Raw genomic sequence first — 20,361 nt, 5'->3', positions numbered from 1 at the left:
TAACCTGTGTGACATGCTTGTATCTTCTTTTGCATTACATAAACTATGCATGCTGGTGTAGAGGAGGACCCTGCTGCTGAGTTATGTTCAGTATCTGTGGGGTTGTATTGTCATTGGAGCAGCAAAAATAGAAGCCTTTGTGTAGTAGCTCACTTCATATGAATTCACAGAAAGTTAATCAACTTTTTTTGCCATGAAGAACAATATTCTGTTCTTTAGTACACATTTTCATGAACATCAGCTAATCAGAGGAATCCAAGAAGATGAGCACATTAGTATAATAGTTACAGTGAAAAAAAATATTCAGGAAGATTTAAATTCTTCTGTTAGATAGTGGTTATGCAAATTCATGTGGAATTATATGAAATGAAAAAGATTATGATTACTTTTTATTGTGCAATAAGTAGGTGCGATTGCCAACTTCATGACATCTCTATTTCATCTTTCTGATTAAGTATCTCAGCAGTCATTTTATGAGAATGTGCTTTTAAGTTGCAAGTTGGTCACAGGGCAAGTTTTAGAACAGAGTGTTTAAAAACAGTTTTAAAGCAAAGATACTGTAAGTGGATGCATTGAAGAATGCAAATTTCCAGCATGTCTCCTAAAAACTACCTTGCTTAATGATGATCCTTTGGAAGCCTCTCTGTTCAATAAGAAATTTAAAACTTAGGCAGATCTGCTAAATTGTATTAATCGTCATAGTTTTTAGTAATATTTAGTTGTATATAAGGAAATGAATAAGTTTAAAAATTGATTCCAAATAGGAGTCACTACAAAGTAAGAATTTACGAGATTGGCAGGAAAAGTAATCCCCACATTCTTTCTCTTCCTACTCTAGTTTTTAAAAATGTGTTCCACAATATTGTACCTTAATTAAGGCACAGCATTTAATCCTCAGCCTAGCCAGATGATGAGCTGTAGTCCAGAGTACCTGGAAGGTATCATCTTGAAAAACTTATGGTTCCAGCAACCTGATAAAGATAATCTTTCTCAAAACAATTTCTAATAGAAACATGTAGAGAAGTTCCTTTGCTATTATCATGTACTGAAAAAGGATGACATAGATTCTGTCCCCAGTTAGGAGTAAAATGGATAAGAGAGGTTCCAGCAGAAGTTTAGGGACAGATACAAAATTATTGGTTGTCTAAAATCATATTTTTCTATGACCCTGCTGCTAAGCCCATTATTAGAAAAGGCACGATAGGCTGGTTTTCAAAAGAATAGGCTGCCTGCACCTTTTCTTCTCTCAAGAGACACTTGTAACGGATGATGATTTTTTTTCTTCTTCTCATTAATCACATGATGTCCAAAGACACAATGCTCTCCAATCCCTGAAAATTCAGTGCAGACACATTGGGAGTAAGTTCAACAAAGGCTTATGCTTGCATTGCCCAAAGGAGAAAAATGTTTGAACAAGTCCTCAAGTTCATCATAACCTCCAATATGTGGGCATGTTGTGCACTGTGAGGAAAGGATGTCTGTGAGTTTTCAGGCTGAAGAATGCCAAACAGCAGCCCAATTGGCTGTTCACTGAATCCATTTTGCCATCAGTTATTCCAGCCTTGTGGGAGAAAAATCTGCACCTTAAAAATCACAGATAGATTGGAAACATCTGTCAGTTGCTTTGCTTACTCAAACATCAAGAGCTTTAGTGGAATCTTGAATAGATAAGAGCAAAAAGGCAAAAAAAAAAAAATATTCTGATGTTTGTGTTGCTTCACAATGAACAGCATCATGAAGCAACACAAAATCAGCAACCCAGAACTAAAATAAATAAAATAAAGCAACTTAGAACTAAGGAGAAATTTCCTAATAATGAGAGCAATCAATCAATTGCTTAGCGCATTGTAAGCCGCCCTGAGTCTCTGGAGAAGGGCGGCATATAAATCAAATTAAAAAAAAAAAAAAAACCAATAGAACAGCTTACCTTCAGAGGTTGTGAGTGCCCCATCACTGGAAACTTTCAAAAAAGAGACTGGACAACCATTTATCTGAAATGGTATAGGGCCTCCTGCTCTAGCAAGGGGTTGGATTAGAAGACCTCCAAGGTCTCTTCCAACTCTATTATTCTGTATCCTAGGCATGTGGTCCAATCAGGCACACCTCTCTTGACTTTCGTAAGAAGAAGTCTCAGCAATATTCTCTTGAGCTAACACAGCAGCAACAGCATTTAGGTCTTGTCTTACTCTAAGCTCTATCTCTCTAGACTTATTTGTACGTGCAGCAGATGGATTATAGCTATTATTTTTAAGAAAGTCACATTTCTATTTCCTGCCTCCCCATTTCAGTTGGATTTACTATCAGATTAAAGGCAGCTATTTGCTTTAATACCTTCTCAGCTCTTTCAAAGGCTTGCCAGCTGTCAATACTGTAGTTTCTGTAATAAAATGTAAGAGATGATAGAATACTAGCTTTTTAATCAGTAAAGAAATACCATTATATATTATTTGATAATGTAAACTGAGAGACATAACTAAGTCTGAGCGTTATTTTCTAAATGTCTTCCTGAATCAAGGAAGAAAATAATTGGGAAGTGCAATTATAATTACCTTATATCTGGTCTGATTTTTTTTCCCCCATCTCTTCCAGAGGTGGGCAGGTTTTGGCAGTCTTTTCTGCTTAGTTACGCAAAGGCCAGTCTCACTATTCCCTTTACACTGCCAGAAACACTTTGCAGTTGTGCCTTTTCTTTTCTCGCTATGATAATATCAGTAGAAAAAAGCCATCTCAGTTACATTAAGCTTACTTTAACCTCAACTACGCAGCATTGTGGGAAGAGTAAAGATTAAAGCCTTAGTGTGTATGTGCACCCAGAGTGCAGGAGTATGTGTCTGTATATGGGGACCCAGTTAGTAGTTCTGACCTATTGGCTTATGTAATTTGAGGATCCAAAAAAAGATTGCCTGCTGTTGATAGACAGTAATTCATTCAGTCAAGATAATGTTAAGTCGTTCTAGTAAATCTTTATCTCTTAGTCTTTCATCCTTTTAATTAGAGATGCTAGGCTTTCTGCATTCAAAATTTTTTAAAAAGTGATAAGCAGAGATAATTCTCTGCACACACACAGAACAAATAGATGAATAGACCAGAATTGGATGTTACAAAAAATTTAAAAAGAAAACTTATGAGAAATGCCATGTTCTTTCATGTTCTTTTCAAGACCAGTCCTTTTCAGTGTAGTTAAAGCTAAAGTAATAACATAATTTTAAGCAATCTGTTCATATGGTTTTACTGGGAATTCTGGGAACTGCAGTTCCAAAACATCTTGGAAGCAGGAAAGATGGGAAGTTTAAAGAAAAAAGGTCAAACTATATATTGCTTGCAAAGGATACTCTTCATATTACTTTCTTGCAGAAAACAAATACTCAAAAGTGGAGGAGTGACTGATCTTTTCTTTAAAAATACAGATTTGGATCCTGATTCTAGAACAAATCATTTGAGGAATGGCAGATTAGTGAACAGGAAAAAGGGCTGGATTGTCTATTTTCTCTGATCTAAATTGCCTTCTTCTAGCATATCTTTTCCATTTCAGAAAGGGATGTTAGCTTATATTTTTGCCCTACATTTTGTAAGTTCACAGCATTGTTTTAATGCAAATGCAATGTTTTTTTTAAAGAGGTAGACAACATGTTGTTTTTAATTAATTTTGAGGGCCTCTGAAGCTACAAGAATGTCTTGCAAGTGTTGAAAGTTAAAAAGAGGAGTTCATTTTTTTTACTCCTGTTTTAAAATCGTAAGATGTAACAGATTGTATTGTATTCTTCTTTGTGACAGTTTGTCTCCAGTTTTCGTGACATTTCTATGAGAGAAATGTCTTTTTTAAAATTAATCCTAACTTTGTCCTCCTTCCTTTGCTTATTCAAATAATCCACCATTAAGTCATTCTATTGTTAAACCAGAGGTTCTTTCATTAATTTGGGGGGAAAGGACAGAAACTGATAGTGATTGCTGTTGTTTTTTTCTCTTCTACTTCTCTATGTTCCATTGATAGATTTGCTTTCTGCAGAATAGCTGTCTGGCATTTTCTAAACCTTCTGAATTGCAACTCTTTTTGAACCCATTGTTTACTAACTCCTTCCCACTTACTACTGCATATATGTGTGAAAATATAAATAAAGTGCTGCTTAAGATAAGGACTTCTTATATCTAAAGTGGTTTACAGAACTTAATACACACACACACCGCCTCATTTGGCCTTCTGGAAGAGCATTAAGACCTGGCTCTGCCAACTAGCATGGGGATCCAAGAGTCGTATACAGCCCTTGGGGTGTCTGGTGCCTTGAGGACTCCCTCTTCATCTTTTAACAATATTTGTATATTTTTCATTTGTTTTATGCTCTCTTTTATTGTAAATCTACCAGTCATTTATAATGAGCTGGGTGGTATATAAATGCGATTGATTGATTGATTGATTGATTGATTGATTGATTGATTGATTGAAATCAACTCTTATCAGCTGGTTTGACTTCAAGATGACATAATGCTCTGTCTCAAGATTTACACTGAGAATTTTTGATTATCCTCAAAGAAATATTCTCTACTTTGGTACAAAGGATATTGTTTATATGACAAGTTACAATTGTACAAGGTAATGCAAGACGGAGTGCCATTTTTATCTTCATACACCCTAGAAACAAATGGATGAGACAAAGGTTACGGTGAGACTTTTTCCCTGAGTATTAAAGGTGCTAAATTAAATAATGGTTCCATATGTACATTCGGTTGGGTCCATCTTGCCCAGTATTGTCTGTGACATAGGCAACAGCTTTCCAAAGCCTCAGGCAAAGGAGTATCTTTACCCCTGAGATCCCCCCCCCCGCTTTTTTTTTTTTTTAAGTTGCCAGGGATTGAAATTGGATCTTCTTCAGTCTGCTAGGAGGGTTTTGTTTTGTTCTGTTTTGGTTTGGTTTTGCTTGTATTGGTTAGAAGAGAAATGTTTTAGCTCCGAGCTGAACAGATTTCAGGCTTGAAGGACCAAGGTTGATTGAATAGGGATTGAGTGCAAAATAGCAAGAACAATAGAATATAGAATTACACATTTTACATAAATGTGGAAATTAACATACAATTTAATGATCAAAGTATTGCTTCAGTACTTCGATGTTTCCATGTGTTGTGTATGATGATTCCATGTAATGGCATTAATTTGTCCAAGAAGCTTATGGCTAATGGACAGGTCAATTCCAAATTAATCTGTTTCAGGAAATATTTGCGAGAAGCCATTGTTACTTGCCTATAGATGAAGTGCTTCGTTTTGTTTACTGTGTATGGAATTCAGGTATGAAATTGGTTGCTAGGATCATAGAAACATCATCAGATACTCACATTGATACTACATCATCTGAGTCCCATCTATTTTCTGAAGTGCTGAACATTAATCCGGTGATCACTGGGGCTTACATTCCCTATATTATATAAATTTTTTTGTGGTAGAGGTGCTAATAACACCTGTCTCTTTCAACCAATTTTTAAAGAAAATTCCTTGAATTTGGGCCTCATTCAAAATCTACTTTGACCCGGTCCTAGACTGCATGTAATTCCAACCTCCCACAACCAGTGTCAATTGATTAAATAAGGTTGCCCGGTAGTGTACAATGTATGGGAACTATATGCAGCAGTTTGTGATTGATACAATTGTTAATATGTACTAATAGGGAATTGAAGAATGGAGTGCTGAACATATTAAACTATCTCATAATGATTTATATCATATGGGTCTCTATCCAAGCTCGCTTTTGAGGTCCTAAGTAGAGTTTTCCTAGGCTTGTTTGTGAACAGCCTAGCCTGTCTAACTTGAGGAAGTTACCCTTGGATGCCTAACACAAACTATATCGGAGTCACTCTGTGATGGAGATAGATGGTTTCTAAATACTGTGTGTGTGTGAGGGGTGGGAAATAAATATGGGCTGCTACTGAGACAGAGGTTTGTTTATGGTGATCAGTACATGAGGATCCACACTGCAAGAGCTGTTATTTTTATTTCTGTTTCAGCTAGTGATAGTTTGGGTGAAGAGCTTAAACTTCTTTGATAATTGTGAAAGATGACATATGACCGTGATGGCGAACCTATGGCACACGTGCCACAGATGGCACACGTAGCCATATCAGTGGGCACACCAGCTCAGTTCTGGCGTGCATGGCATGCCGGCCAGCTGATTTTCGGGCCTTCTGGGCCCACCAGAAGTAGGGAAACAGGCTGTTTCCTGCCTCCGAAGGGCCGGGGGGGCGTGGGGAAGGCCCATTTTTCTTTCTTACCTGGCTCCAGATCCTCTCTATGCATCTATGGAGGGCGAAAAGAAGCCTTTCCCACTCCCTCGGAGGCTCTCCAAAGGCCTAAAATGGCCCATTTCCCAACTCCCGGTGGGACAGGAAGTGACTTTTTTGCTGTCCCCAGCCTCCAGAGACTCCTAGAGAGGCTCCTAGAGACTCCTAGAGGGGCTCCTAGAGACTCCTAGAGAGGCCTCCGGAGGCCCTCCAAGGGAGTGAGAAAGGCTGTTTTCGCCCTTCCCAGATAAATAGAGAGGATCTGGAACCAGGTAAGAAAGAAAAACGGGCCTACCAGGCCATTGCGTGCCAGGAGCGGGGGGGAGGAGTTGCGCATGCATGCTCAGGGCAGGGCGCATAGAATTATTGGTGTGGGCACACACGTGCATGAACCTCCCCCGCCCCCCCCCCCCTCTCCTGGCACACGATGGCAAAAAGGTTAGCCATCACTGACATATGATATGCTTTTACATCTATCATACTGGATAGGAATGAGAATATCTATACACAGTGATTAAAAATACAGTAATCTGATTAGGCTGGAAGGATTATAAAATGCAATGTTAATAGGGTGCACTAGGGGTATTATTTACATGGTTGCAATAAAAAAAAATTGTTACCTTTCATACTCTGCTAATGACATGTTTGGCTTCAATTCTCCCACATATCTAAAACTTCAGTCTATTTTACCAGAGAAACTGACCTTTTTTCTGGAGTAAAGAGACCTACCTTTCATCAGGGTTCAATCCAGAGGGCAATGCTCAATTCTGGATCATTCACCTATGAAAAAGACAGGCAATAAATTCAAATTTTTCATTTCCTTCAGGTTTTCTTGACTTGTGAACTATTCAAAAACCTTTTATCATTGTTGCCTTCATCTGAATCTTTTTGAATTTGTTGGTACTTTCATAAAATATTATACTCAAAATTAGACATGGCATGTGCTCTCCCTCTCCAAGGTCTAAGTGGAGCAAAAGAAAGCTCTGTTATTACCTCCCTTACCTTGTATATTGAAAAGCAACGTACAATGGCATCTTTCTCCCCTCCTCTTTTATAGCAACAACATCAGAGTGCTAACTCAGGTTTAAAATGTTCCATGTTAACCCTGTACGTACATACACACGGAAAAATTCATTTGTTTCTAAATTTTGTTCATATTCTCCATTGATTACAATTTTTCCCGAAATTGCAGGTTTGTATCCAATTTAATTAGTTTCCTAGAAGCTATTACGAACTTGGAACAATGGCCTGCTACAACATCTGGATTGTCACTTTTCCTCTGAGGGGGCATCCCTTTTTGGAATAGCCCACCCTCCATGACACACCAGGTAGCCAAGCTAACCTGACTCTTAAAAACCCACTTTTGACTTTAGCTAAAGTCTAAAATCACATTTATTCTTTCATAATTTGTTTTTCTTTCTTGTTTTTTTTAAATATTACTTATAAAGAATATTCAAAACAGATTTCTGATTCAGGCTTGGTAAATTCAAATTATGATTCCAATAGAAATGAATTTAGGCCAGCTGGACAAATTATTCTGCTCTAAGTATGATGTGTAAGTTTGCCCATAGCAGTAATCTACCCTGGTTTTATTTCTATTCTGGCTTTATATTTTAGCCTGAATATTTTATTATTACATTCTGTCTTGGGGATATTTTCAAATAAAAGATATAAATATTTTGCTTACATAATTTATGTAAAATACATAAATTTACTTTTTGTGAGCATTCTGCTTTATCTCCAACACAGTCTTCTATGCAATTTATATTCCTGTTATTTTGGAGGCTGGTGTCTAAGTAAATGGGTCAGCACCTGACTAGTGTCTTTTTTTGCATCTACCTTGTGTTGCTTTTAATATTTTCTCTGAGCTAAAAAAAAACCCCAGTTTATAGTTTAGCTTGGCTAGTTATCCACCCTGTCAAAATCACAGGCCAGCAGCAGTCTTTGAATTCACATTTAGCTTTTTATTAAGCTCATAATAAAGGGGAGCAAAACAATTCTTGTGTGTAATGTTCTCCTCTTAAATTTATATATTTCTTTCAAAACAAACTACATTACTGGACCCTTCAGAAAATCAGGCAAAATTAGATGCTGATACACAAAATCAGATATTCATTCAGAACTATTTTAAATTTCATGGGTAATCACAGTGGGCATTTGATCTCGTAGGCAGTTGGATGCTAGTATTGCATATAAAAAGCAATGGCAGACTTTGAAGATTATGAATTCTGCTTTAGATTCAAGCCATTGATGCCTTGCCTACTATTGCCTGCTCTTTTTCCTGTAACAGCAACATCTTTTGAAAATGGTGGAGATTCTTTCCTAGACCTGAAATTCTTTTAACAATGAAAATGCTGTAGGATGAAACAAGCACTCTGTTTCACTAAGCAGCTTCTAAATTCTATATACCAGAGACAAACTTTACGCTGCTTATCTAAGATCAGCTGGAAATGAAGCCAGCTTTAAGAAGCCACCATCCAAATTTCAAAATAGGCAATGAAATTGACCAATACTCTGTCTAGACAGATGTAACCACAACTTCCAATTGTTGAATTCTTAATCTCTCCCACGTATGCTGAAAAGTAAGCACCAGTTACTTTCCTGTCGTTACGTAGGTCTTTGAAGACTTATCATTTCGATTTGCATGAGCAACAGTTTCCAAAAGACATAGATCCATACATTTGGAAAAGATCTTCGAAGTCATACCAACTCCTTTGCACTTTTCAGTGATCCACCAGTGGAGAGAAAAGTATCATCTCACTGTATGAGACTTCAGCTAGAAGGGTAAATTGGGATCATAGAAGAAAAAAATCTTAAAGTTTCTTCATCTGGAAATCTTCAGGTCCTAGTTGAATTAGTTTTGTTCCATTGAAACTAAAATAAAGAGGCCAAAGTAACTCCCCCCCCCCCCCATAAATTCCAGGGGGTTTATATGGTTTGTGTTCTTAAATTCTTTCTTTCTTTCTTTCTCCTCCTCAAACAAGCATTCTGATTCAAATGAGTCCCTCTTGCAGTTTAACTATTCCCAGTTTCATTGGTTCTGGTGGCAACGGGGCTCCATATAAATTGTGATGATTCAAGGCTTTGTGACATGCATTTGTGTGGGAATTAAAAGGAATACCTGGAAGACGTAAAGGTCAGCAGGTTAGTTTTGTTTCTCCTGCCTCTGGTTAAGAGTAGTTTGTAACCTGGGCTGGCTGAAAGTATTTATAACAAGTGAAAGGAAGCTTGATTCTTAGCAGTGTCTAGTACAAAGCTGGATTGAGTGGATCCAGAGAGAAGTTTAGGTGGCTAGCTAAAGCAGTGGATTTCTGGAGCTGGTCTTCCAGCTGCCCCCTTCAGGAAATGGCTTACTGGAGAAGAATTCATTTATTTATTTATTTATTTTATTTTATTTATATACCGCCCTACTCCCGAAGGACTCAGGGCGGTGAACAGCCACAAGATAAAAGTATGTCATACAAAAGTTAAAAAACATTTAAAAGTATATTAAATAATTTTGGCCCAAAAAACGAATTTAAAAACACCCAATTTGTATAAAACTTAAAAGCAAATTAAAAGGGAGAGTCAAGCCAGACCAGCCTGCTGGAATAAAAATGTTTTGAGGGCGCGGCGGAACGTGCGTAAATCTGGGATCCTCCGTATCTCCGAGGAGAGCTCATTCCAGATGGCAGGTGCCCCCACAGAGAAGGGTCTCCCCCTGGGGGCCGCCAGTCGACACTGTTTGGCCGATGGCACCCTGAGGAGCCCCTCTCTATGGGAGCGTACTGGTCGGTGAGAGGCTACTGGTGGCAGAAGGCGGTCTCATAAGTACCCTGGTCCTAAGCCATGGAGCGCTCTAAAGGTGGTGACCAAAACCTTGAAGTGCACCCGGAAGACCACCAGGAGCCAGTGCAGCTCGCGCAGGAGGGGAGTCACATGGGAGCGCCACGTCGCTCCCATAACCACCCGCGCGGCTGCATTCTGGACTAGCTGGAGCCTCCGGGTGCTCCTCAAGGGGAGCCCCATGTAGAGAGCATTACAGTAGTCCAGGCGTGAGGTGACGAGGGCATGAGTGAGCGTACGTAACGAGTCCCGATCCAGAAAGGAACGCAACTGGCGAATCAGGCGGACCTGATAAAAAGTCCTCCCGGCCACAGCTGTCAAATGCTCTTCTAAAGAAAGCCGTGAGTCCAGGAGGACACCCAAGTTGCGAGCCCTATCCGTTGGGGCCAACGACTTGCCCCCAATAGTCAGTGATGTCACCAACTGACTATATTGGGACGTTGGAAACCACAGCCACTCGGTCTTGGATGGGTTGAGTCTGAGTCTGTTTCTCCCCATCCAGATCCGCACGGCCTCCAGGCACCGGGACATCACTTCAAGGGCATCATTGGGGTGATCCGGGGTGGAGATGTACAGCTGAGTGTCATCAGCGTACTGGTGGTACTTCACCCCAAAACCACAGATGATCTCGCCCAGCAGCTTTACATAAATGTTGAACAGAAGGGGCGAGAGGACCGATCCTTGTGGAACCTCACATACAAGGGGCCTCAGGATCGACCTCTGCCCCCCTATCAACATAGACTGCGACCAGTCGGAGAGAAAGGAGGAGAACCATCATTTCATCATTTTCTCTCTCCCCCCCACCCACCCCCAACAGCTTATTCTCCTTTTTCAGATTTTCCACCACAGCTAAAATGGAATGACTTTCCCTAGAATCTACAATCTACGAGGCCTTTTGCCAAATATCCTAAGCAGGGTGGGTTCTACTTACCTTTACTACCGGTTCGCAATGGGGCCGCGTGCTCTTCTATGAATGCGCAGAAGCGTTCTGATGATGTCGGGGTCGGTGGGCGGAGCCTCCCGCCGGTTTTACTACAGGTTCTGTAGAACCGGCACAAACCTGGGGCAACCCACCACTGGTCCTAAGCATATTGAAGTCCAACAAGCTAAAGATATTCTATATGTAGCCAGAATCTGAGACCATTAAGTCTATGTCCCCAAATAAGGAGCTGATTTAAACAAATTATTGCTGTGGGGAAATATCCTATTTAAAGATATTGTGATAGAAATTAGTCAGAGATGTTCCCAAGGTTGTTGTTTTTTCAGGTAAATCACCACAATGGATGAATTAATAGATGGAATGCCAGAGCATTCATATACAAATAAAAGCAAGAAGAAGTATTTTTTTTTTATCTGAACTTTTGCGGTAGATTTAATATCAAAATAATGTACAAATGTCTTTATTTTTCCATAGACAAATTATTAAAATTATTTTAATATTGGGATATATATAGATAGAAAAGGCATTTTAGCATATTTCATACACGATCCATTGTATCGCTTTTTTACAAAAGCTACGGGCTTGCTCTCCACATGTACTGGCAGCAATAAAGTGAAGCCTTGCTTTTATTCTACAGTGTACTTTTTGTGCTGAAGTTTCAAGTAATCTTTGATAATTTCCTTGTTCTGAGTGATTTGCAGGGCTCCGAATATCTCTTTTCATTTAGTGAAACATGTTGTTTGACTTATTCTTGGGCAGTTATTACAGTCTGGCTTGCAGTGTGTGGTTAATTCTCTAGGGACTCAGTTCACTGTTACTTCTTGGCCTTGGAAAAATAATTTAAGATTTTTCCCCATTTTCTTTGTGTTTGATATTGGGTTGGATGCTTTATTTATAACAGTAGTATGTTACAGCTTAATGGACAGATTTTATAAGTGTAATACTCTAAACCTGATTAAGCATTATCTACTGTTTGTGCTAAGGGTACTGTACTGTCAATGTGAGTGTTCTGCCATCTTTGCTTGTTTATTTTGTACTGTTTCGGAGGCAGGTGTTTAAAATTTCAAAGCAAATTATGGACAATGATAAAAGTACCTTCAAAATCTTTAACTGCATCCTGCCCAGAATTGATCCGGTATCTCCTAATAGGCTGTGCAAATATTTATCTGAAGGGTAACAGAAAGTGATTACTGACTGATTTAGGAATAATCGTTTTTTTACAATTCCTCATCTATGAATTCTCTCTTTAACACTTTGTATATTCCAGAAGAGCTTTCCTGTCTGTTTTTTTTAAGCCTCATACTAAATAAAAATTCCAGCACTGTAGTCTTAAGATGTATAATGAGCATATTAAATATTTCAACATATACTTTTTCCTGAAGAAAATTCTTTCTTTCTTTCAGATGATGTCCATCCTTATGAACACTATAATTTTTGAGGATTGTAGAAATCAGTGGTCTGTATCAAGACCACTCTTGGGTCTCATACTCCTCAATGGAAAAGTAAGTATCCCATAGCTACAAATAGCACAAGTCTGCTTGTAGACTTAGCACTGGATTCTGCTAAAAAAAAAAAAAAAAAAAAAAAACTGAATTCCGTATCCCCTTTTAAAGGCATCTGAATGGAAATGCTCAAAAAGTGTAAACTTGAACTCATGATGTCCTGTTCTGATTGCAAAAGCTGTTGAATCCATTGCCTTCCTTGAATATGAAAGAAACATACATGATTTGTCTAAGATGAGCATCATGATACTTGGTATATGAGCATTTATTTCCACATATACAGAACATCACAAGACATTGTCTGCATTTTATAGCTGTTATTTCTATTATTTTATTGTTGTGGTAGCTCACCAAAATTTCCATTATATTAAGAGCTGCTGGGAGATTGCACATCCTCATTCATCTTCAGTAAAAGATCATCCATTGGAAAGTTTCAATCCTAAATCTGAGTGGAGGTCAAAGTAGGTTCTAACTGAGATGGGTTCAACCTAGTGCCTGTTATTATATAGAACAGAGGAGGGCAATCAGCAATTCCTTTGAGAAATCCTAAAGCTGAGATGTTGTATGTTGCATCTCAGAACAGTCTTGTTCTTCCGCAGTGATAGAAGGAAAATCCAATAATACAAATCAATTACTCGTGATAAGCAAGAATTAAAAGAAGAACTATAGATGATTGGTTAGCAGCAATTTGAATTTATTATGACCTGGCTGGAAAGTTTGATCTTCAATCAAAGATTGAAAGCATATTTTTCTTAAGAAATTATCATTTGTAATTTGATGTCATCCGGTAAAGTAGCAACTTGGCTATCAGCCCATACTTTCATATAGTATTCTGTTATGGAATTGTGATCTAATGTGACTATGCTATAGTTGATCAGTATTGCACAATATTTTCTCTTAAATGTTTCATATTGATTGTTGAGTAGTTCCATAAGATTGCAGATGATCTCACATACTCAGAGCAGCCTCTTCATTTACTCTTCTGCTTTGCAAATAAGTGTCCTTTTCTTTATTTTTATGGAGCAAGCAGGCTCACTGTATACCCAGTGTATGCATAAACCTGTTTTAATATTTTGATGTTGATATGTATTTATCCCAAACCTTTGGTACAGTTCATTTTGTTACTGTCCTGGGGATAGTTCAGACTCTCCTATATAATGAGTGTTTTTCAAAATGTTTTAGCATCCTCTCCTGTATTCAGTCAACTCCCCGCACCTGAGCCTCTCAAAGAAAACAGTTCCCAACAAAAATTCTGAAGTTTCCAAGTGACCATTAAAACGTTTGGGGTTTTTTAGCCATTGATACTCAGTCTTGATGGCTCCAGTATTTTTCATATCATTGAGTTTTGCGAGGGTTGCACTTGGCGTCTGGACTTCAAGCCGAAGTTGGATGCCAGAAAGAGACCTGTTTCTTTCAGTACAGTACAATACAATATCAGCTATTCTGTACATGTACAAGCTTGCAGTGGATGCTAAGGGATTGTTTCTGATGATATTGACCTGGAGTGTTCTCCATACTTCAATGCAAGTTCTGACTTTATTCCAAATCTATTTATCTCTTGGGCAGTCACAAGTGGCAGTGCATTACTGCTTTGGAGAATGAATTGTCTATACAATAAGATGGTGCTGGGAAAATATAAGACACTAAGATTAGCAGCAGCCGCATACATTAAAATTCAAACTGAAATCCCAGCTCTGGTAGGAAACTAATAGAAGAAGAAAATATATCAAGTATAGAAGCGCCGTCTCATCATTCACCTGTGCTGAAGGATCCAATTTTAACCATATCCAATAGCACTGTCATTCATCTTCTTGGTGTATTATTGTGATTTAAATCCAAGCTCCATACGAGAAGCAGTTCTTTTAAAATGATTGAGAGGGAATAAGGGCAAATTCAGTGTTTAGAAAAAGTTTATGACATCACAATATTATCCTTTACAGATGGAAGCAATATTTCCTACTTTGGGAGGAAAACTAATCATTTTCTATCTGCCCTGAGTCACTGCATCATTATAAAAGGTGGAAATAAGTAGTCTTATGCATTCCCAATCTTGTTCTTGGCAACACTTTTGTTTAGCCAATGTCTCTGATTTATAGTATTAAATATTAGCCTGGCTCTATATTAATTATGTGGTTTTGATTTTAGCAGCTTTAGTGTAAGAAGGAATTAAATATTTCACAAGGAAATATAGCTGTGCATCCATGAATAGTAAGAAATATGAGACTAGCACAGTTTTCCTTCTTCTGGAACAATATTGCATTCTAATGATCATCGAGCAGGTTCGTTGTAAAATGTATCTGTAGGGCATTATTTATCTACAAATCCTGAGCAGATTCTGAGTTTGCCTGGCTTAAGAATGCAGTGCGGGGACAGAGGATTTTAAGAAATCTATTTATTGAAGATGTGGGTGACAACCAGCAACAAATATGCTACATGCTTGTAACATTCACTGCTATGATTCCTTAAAAACCCAGCCGTATGGTAATTGGAGCCAGTTTATTTCAGTTTCATTGCAAAATTAGATGCTATTTGGAAATACATCTTTCTCAAGCCAGTGGCATTTTTGTGAAAGTACATTGCTTGATTTCCTTCTGGAAAATGTGCAGTGACAGGGGGAAACTCTGCAATAGATTATATAATGAACTTTTCCATTTACATTGCTGACTTTAGATTATGGAAATTTATGTTCAACTGGAGCACACCATGTTGATGATGGGCTTGGTTTTTGGAATTGTTATTACTGCTATTACAGCACATGTACTAATTTTCAAAATTTCTAATCTAGAAATATTCTAGGATATTATTTCTGGATTCAGATTAGTAAATGTTTGCTCTTCTTTTTTAAACTAAGTACAATTACAAGAAGTCACTAATGCCAGGGGATAAAATGAAATAACAGAAGTGCTAAAAGTTCCTGTGTAGCATGTGTGCTATAGTGAAGCGCTCCCCAACCTTTCCAGTTCTGCAGATCCGAGAGGGGGGAGGAAGTGGATGGTTTCACTTGTCACTTGCACAAATGGAGCTTTACACTTGCACAGTCCAGTTTCCAACAAGCCGCAGCTCGATATCAGGCCACAGCCCTGGTGTTACCTGGTAACACTCCTGGTTTTATTATTGGGCTGGCACAGAGGAGATTCGGGTGCTGAATCTGCCTTTGGGCCATTCCTTCTTAACTCAAGCTACTGCAGAGGGAGGTTGTATGAGGAATAAGTAGATCTTATATGTGCTTAGATATAAATACATACCAAATAAAAAGAATGCTTCTGCTGTTCCTATTATTTAATGTGTAACATAAACCATCTTTTAAAATTCTGCCTCTGACTTGGTATCTTTCGATTTTTGTATGACTTAAATGCAACTAGCACTTTCTGGACTGTGCTGCATTAATCTTGTCCTTTTTGCCCTGTTGGCACTGAGATACAAGGGACCTACATATTTTCTCAAGCTGTTGTTTTAATGTGGCTTAATAGGTGAAAAATATCTATGTGAATGTCCCAGTGCTGTAAGTTGGATTAAATCATCTTGAGACATCTTTCCTGCCATAGAACAGTATCGTCTTGAAAAGCAGTGGAAATTAGGCAATCATTCTCCCCAAATTGAACTGCTTTGTAGTCAGGGTTTGACAATCACTGATCTGCTAAATTCAGTCATTTTTATTGTATTATTTTGCCCATTGTCTTGTCAGTACTTCAGTGAATTAAGGGCAAGTTTGATAAACAGCCAGCCTTCTGAAAAGCAAGAGTTCCTTCATCAGTGCTTTAGAAACCTAATGGAAGGAGTCGAGCAAAACCTGCTGGTAAAAAACAGAGACAGGTGAGCCAAACAAATATCTAAAGGTAAAATGATAAAATTTAACATGCATTAACTTTCATTTTGGGGGGTTATACAACATACGTTAAAAGCTATAAATTCAGATATGTTTTATTACTTATTGCATTTATATTCTGCATTTTCTTGGAAAGCTTAAGGCACTGTCTTGCGGTTTGGGGGAGGAGGATTTCACCTTTCTTCCACAGAAGAAGTGCTGTGATGTCGGTTAGCCTGAGAAAGGGCTGCCTAAAGCATTTCCAGAGAGCTTCATGGACAACTGGGAAATATTTCCTCAAGAGCAGGGGTGTCAAACTCAAGGCCCACAGGCCGAATCTGGGCAGTGGGGTGTTTAGGTCTGGCCCACAGTGCTGCCCTGGAAACAGCTTACTGCCCGCAGTGCCTCTGGCGAAATGGTGAAATCCAAAAATTTTCTTACCGGTTCTGTGGGCGTGGCTTGGTGGGCGTGGCTTGGTGGTCATGTGATTAGGTGGGCCTGGCCAACTTCACGTCACTCACTGGTAGAGCCAGGAGCTGCACATTCTGAAACACATTCTGCCCTTCTGAAGTCCCCAACGCTTTGATTTTCTCTCTGGCTTGACTGCCCAAGCCTTCTCTTGCCCCACTCTCCATCCTGGAGGGCCGCACATCCCCCCCACCAATCCTTCGCACAAACCACCCACCCCATTTCTGCAAAGGAAGAGCCCCCCACTTGCAGGGCAATCGAAAGAAGGTGGGGGATACTGCAGAAAAGGCCGCCTTCACCCAGGCCTCCTCCTGCAGCCAAGTGCGCCCAGCCGTGCGTGCCCTTTCCTCAAATGGACTGTGCATGGGGCGCTTGGAAAGAGAGAGCAAAAGAGGTTTCCAACCTCTGTTTGTGTGTGTGTGTGTGTGTGTGTGTGTGAGGGAGGGAGGGAGGGAGCAATCTGAAGCCGAGGCACCCAAACTTCTGGCTGCATCAAGGGTGGCTTCTGAGCAGCCCTGAGTCAGCCAGCTCCACCTCACCTACTCCCTGACTCTTGCCGTTCTCATGCCCCCCCCCTCAAGCAGCGGCAGGCTCTGCGGGACAGCAGGGCCTCTCATTTTTCCCACAGTGTGGCGTATGCTTGCTACCTCTGCTTGTCTGCTTGCAAGCAGTGATCTTCTCTGCTTCTCTCGGGACACTGGTGCAGGCACCATGCATCACTTTTCGGGGCTGAGCAGGGAAGCCGCTGTCACACCACTCCCCCTTGCTTCCCTGAGTACAGAGCTGAGGCCATGTGCTTCCTCTCCGGGCTGGCCACCGGCAAAGAGCCATGCCCCATGTGCAGCATCACCCAGCCTCCGGTGGGGATGGAGCAGCCAGCCCAGCAAGGGCTTGGGCTGGCTGGTTGGAGCAGCACTACAGCCGAGGTCCCCGCACCAACATTCACCAGCGAGCACAACTTTAGTCGGGCCATTCAAGCTGCCACTGCAGGGCCAGCCAATAATTTCAACAGAACCATGGCCAATAATAAAAAAATAAAGAAAATCAATCCAGAAATAACAAGAGTTACAATAATTTTAATGAAAATGTGGTCACCGATAATAAAACTGAATGAAACTACTAATACAACATTGAATTGTCCTTTGTCAAATTATTCTGCGGCAAGTTGGCCACGGCAACTTATCTTAGAACCTCCAGTAGCACCCCGAAACTATATACCTTTCCTTTCTAAAGGGATGCAATTATTTAAAATAAGTGGCTTTTCCAATTTCCCAATTCCATTATTCATCCACCTGTAAGATCTCTATCAGTATCTTATTTCATTGGTCCAGTCATTTTACCTAGAGACTTGATTCAGAATATGGACATCTCCTTTTATTCTACAGGACATGCATATGGGGAAAATATTACATTTTTAAAAAGTAAACCCCATGTGATTTCTCATTCTTTCATATTACATATTTATTATTATTATTCTGAGTCCTTAACACTTTTCTGTAAAGCAGCTTCCCAGAAGTTATATGACCTATTTTTGTTGTTCTCATAACATTTTAATGCAAGTGATAACATCGGAAAGATTAACCGCATTGGCACTCAGCAGGTAATGTAAGAAGTCGCTTATAAGATGAGTGATCATCCGGAAGTAGCTCTTTTTTTTGACAAGCAATGTTACTTTGCTAAAATATTTCATTGTCTTTCGAAGTTAAGTTCCCCCAATCCAGAGCCTTCCAGGAGAACATCTGAATAATCTCTGGCCATTGACCATAGTACCTCAAACATATGAAAGTGGTAGCTCAAAATATCTGGAGACCATCTAGGTATCCACTCCTGCCATAGAAGTGATACAGTGATTGCCTGGAAAGCAGCACTAACATTAAATAGCTGAAAATTTCTTTCCAATGGTGTAATAGAGGGTTGATGGCACCAGAGTCTAGTTTTTAGTTATGGAGAGAAAATGTATTAAATACATAAGGAGCAATCGTGTGGATTCAATTGAATCAGTTTAATTTGAATCTAGGCATCAGCAAAGATAAGCATATACCCAAGAAAGCACATTCTCTCATAACCCTTTTCAATTCTCTCAGTCTGAGGAACAGAAAGAAAATGTTTCAATCTTATTGTATCACCAGAAAATTCTGCTTTATGCTGTGCTTTTATTTTGTGAGATATCCTGAGACCTTGTCCTGGGTGGTAGAATAAAAATATAAATAACATAAATATTATTTTTTTAAAAAAATAATAAAACCCTATTAAAACAAAAAATATAACTCAAACCATGATGCTAAGGGTGTTCCGGAAACAATGAGATGGCTATGGCTGGTATGAAAAAATGGTGTGCCAGTGTCAGTAACTGGTAATTTCTGATCATTTTATAATAGATGCCCAAAAAGACATCTGTATCTTTGTTTTTGGAATTCTGTCACTTTTTGTTTGAGGGATCAGATTATATTATTCTAAACTATTTCACAGGAAAGATATTTTACATGTTACTCTTTGATTACAGGTTCACCCAGAATATGTCCATCTTCCGCAGAGATATGTCTGAAACCTTGCGTTGTGAGGGTGTATCAGAATCAAGCAGTACAGAAATGATGAGCTGATACAGAGCTGGAAATGTGTTTAAATAATAATGAACAAAACTTGAAGTTGGGCACCATTCTATATTGCTGGATAGATTCTGATTTTCATAGAAAATATTTTTTAAAAACTGCCTTTTTGTATCTTGGGCATAAATGTAAGGATTCGTAACACTGGGAACAATCTAAACTCTAATGTGACATAAAGAACCATGTTGCATTTCCTTATCCAGATTTCTAACTCTTTTTCTTAGTTACATGATGCAGAAACATAAATTAACCAAAGAACAAAATAATATTTATATTTCTCCCCTTTGAAACTGCAGCTGTTGAGATTTTCATTTCCAAAATCCAATTAATGCAGTTTCTCAAAATTTCTTTGAAGGGCAGTGATGATATCATCCATTTCTCTCATACTTTTATTCAAGCCTTCGGAATGACTGGAAGCATAATTTTGCAACTAGATGACTACGTGTACCCTCTTTTTTTTTTTTTAATGTTCATCTTAAATACATTGTCACTAAGAAAAATATTAACAGAATTCTTGGCCTAAATAAAAGTGAATGTGCTGAAATTGGTACTTTATAAAATTTACAAATGGGAATACATTCTTTAGTAGAATATTAATAAAATGTTGTTTCACACACATGCATCTCAGATATTTCATTCTCGGAAAAATGTCGTATGTGTTTTTAAATGGTAAAACATTGTATGAACAAGCTGTAAATCATTCGCTACTGTAAACAGCCACCCAATAAGTACGTAACACTCTTTTAGCCCACTAAAGTACTTTATTTGTGTGCCAGAATGTTTTTTTGTATGTTAAGCCCTACCTTAGAGAGGTTAACCGAAAACGAGTAGAACAACTCATTTCTCTTAATTCAAGAGCTGTGATATTAATTACTGATGAAATGCCCAAACGGCATGAAAATGTGATGGCAAAAAAAGAATTTTAGAGGCTGGCATCAATTGTTTAATCTT

General features: G+C 38.8%; 1 protein-coding gene across 2 annotated transcripts in view; it reads left to right on the top strand.

Annotated features, from left to right (window-relative positions):
• RANBP17 (RAN binding protein 17) overlaps nucleotides 1–20,026 on the top strand; it is a 205,002-nt gene extending 184,976 nt beyond the window's left edge. For both annotated transcript variants that reach the window (XM_070956185.1, XM_070956175.1), the window contains exons 26-28: nucleotides 12,433–12,531; nucleotides 16,217–16,344; nucleotides 19,308–20,026. In XM_070956185.1, the coding sequence (XP_070812286.1) occupies nucleotides 12,433–12,531; nucleotides 16,217–16,344; nucleotides 19,308–19,404 (324 nt within the window). In that variant the 3' untranslated portion in view covers nucleotides 19,405–20,026. The remainder of the gene's footprint in view (nucleotides 1–12,432; nucleotides 12,532–16,216; nucleotides 16,345–19,307) is intronic.
• Nucleotides 20,027–20,361: the final 335 nt, after the last annotated feature.

The sequence above is a fragment of the Pituophis catenifer genome, unplaced genomic scaffold (genome assembly GCF_029215685.1).
Source record: "Pituophis catenifer annectens isolate HBS135680 unplaced genomic scaffold, rPitCat1.0.hap2 SCAF_1, whole genome shotgun sequence".
Classification (NCBI taxonomy): domain Eukaryota; kingdom Metazoa; phylum Chordata; class Lepidosauria; order Squamata; family Colubridae; genus Pituophis; species Pituophis catenifer.
The sequence above is the reverse complement of the archived record's forward strand: the minus strand, read 5'-3'. Positions and strand labels throughout refer to the sequence as shown.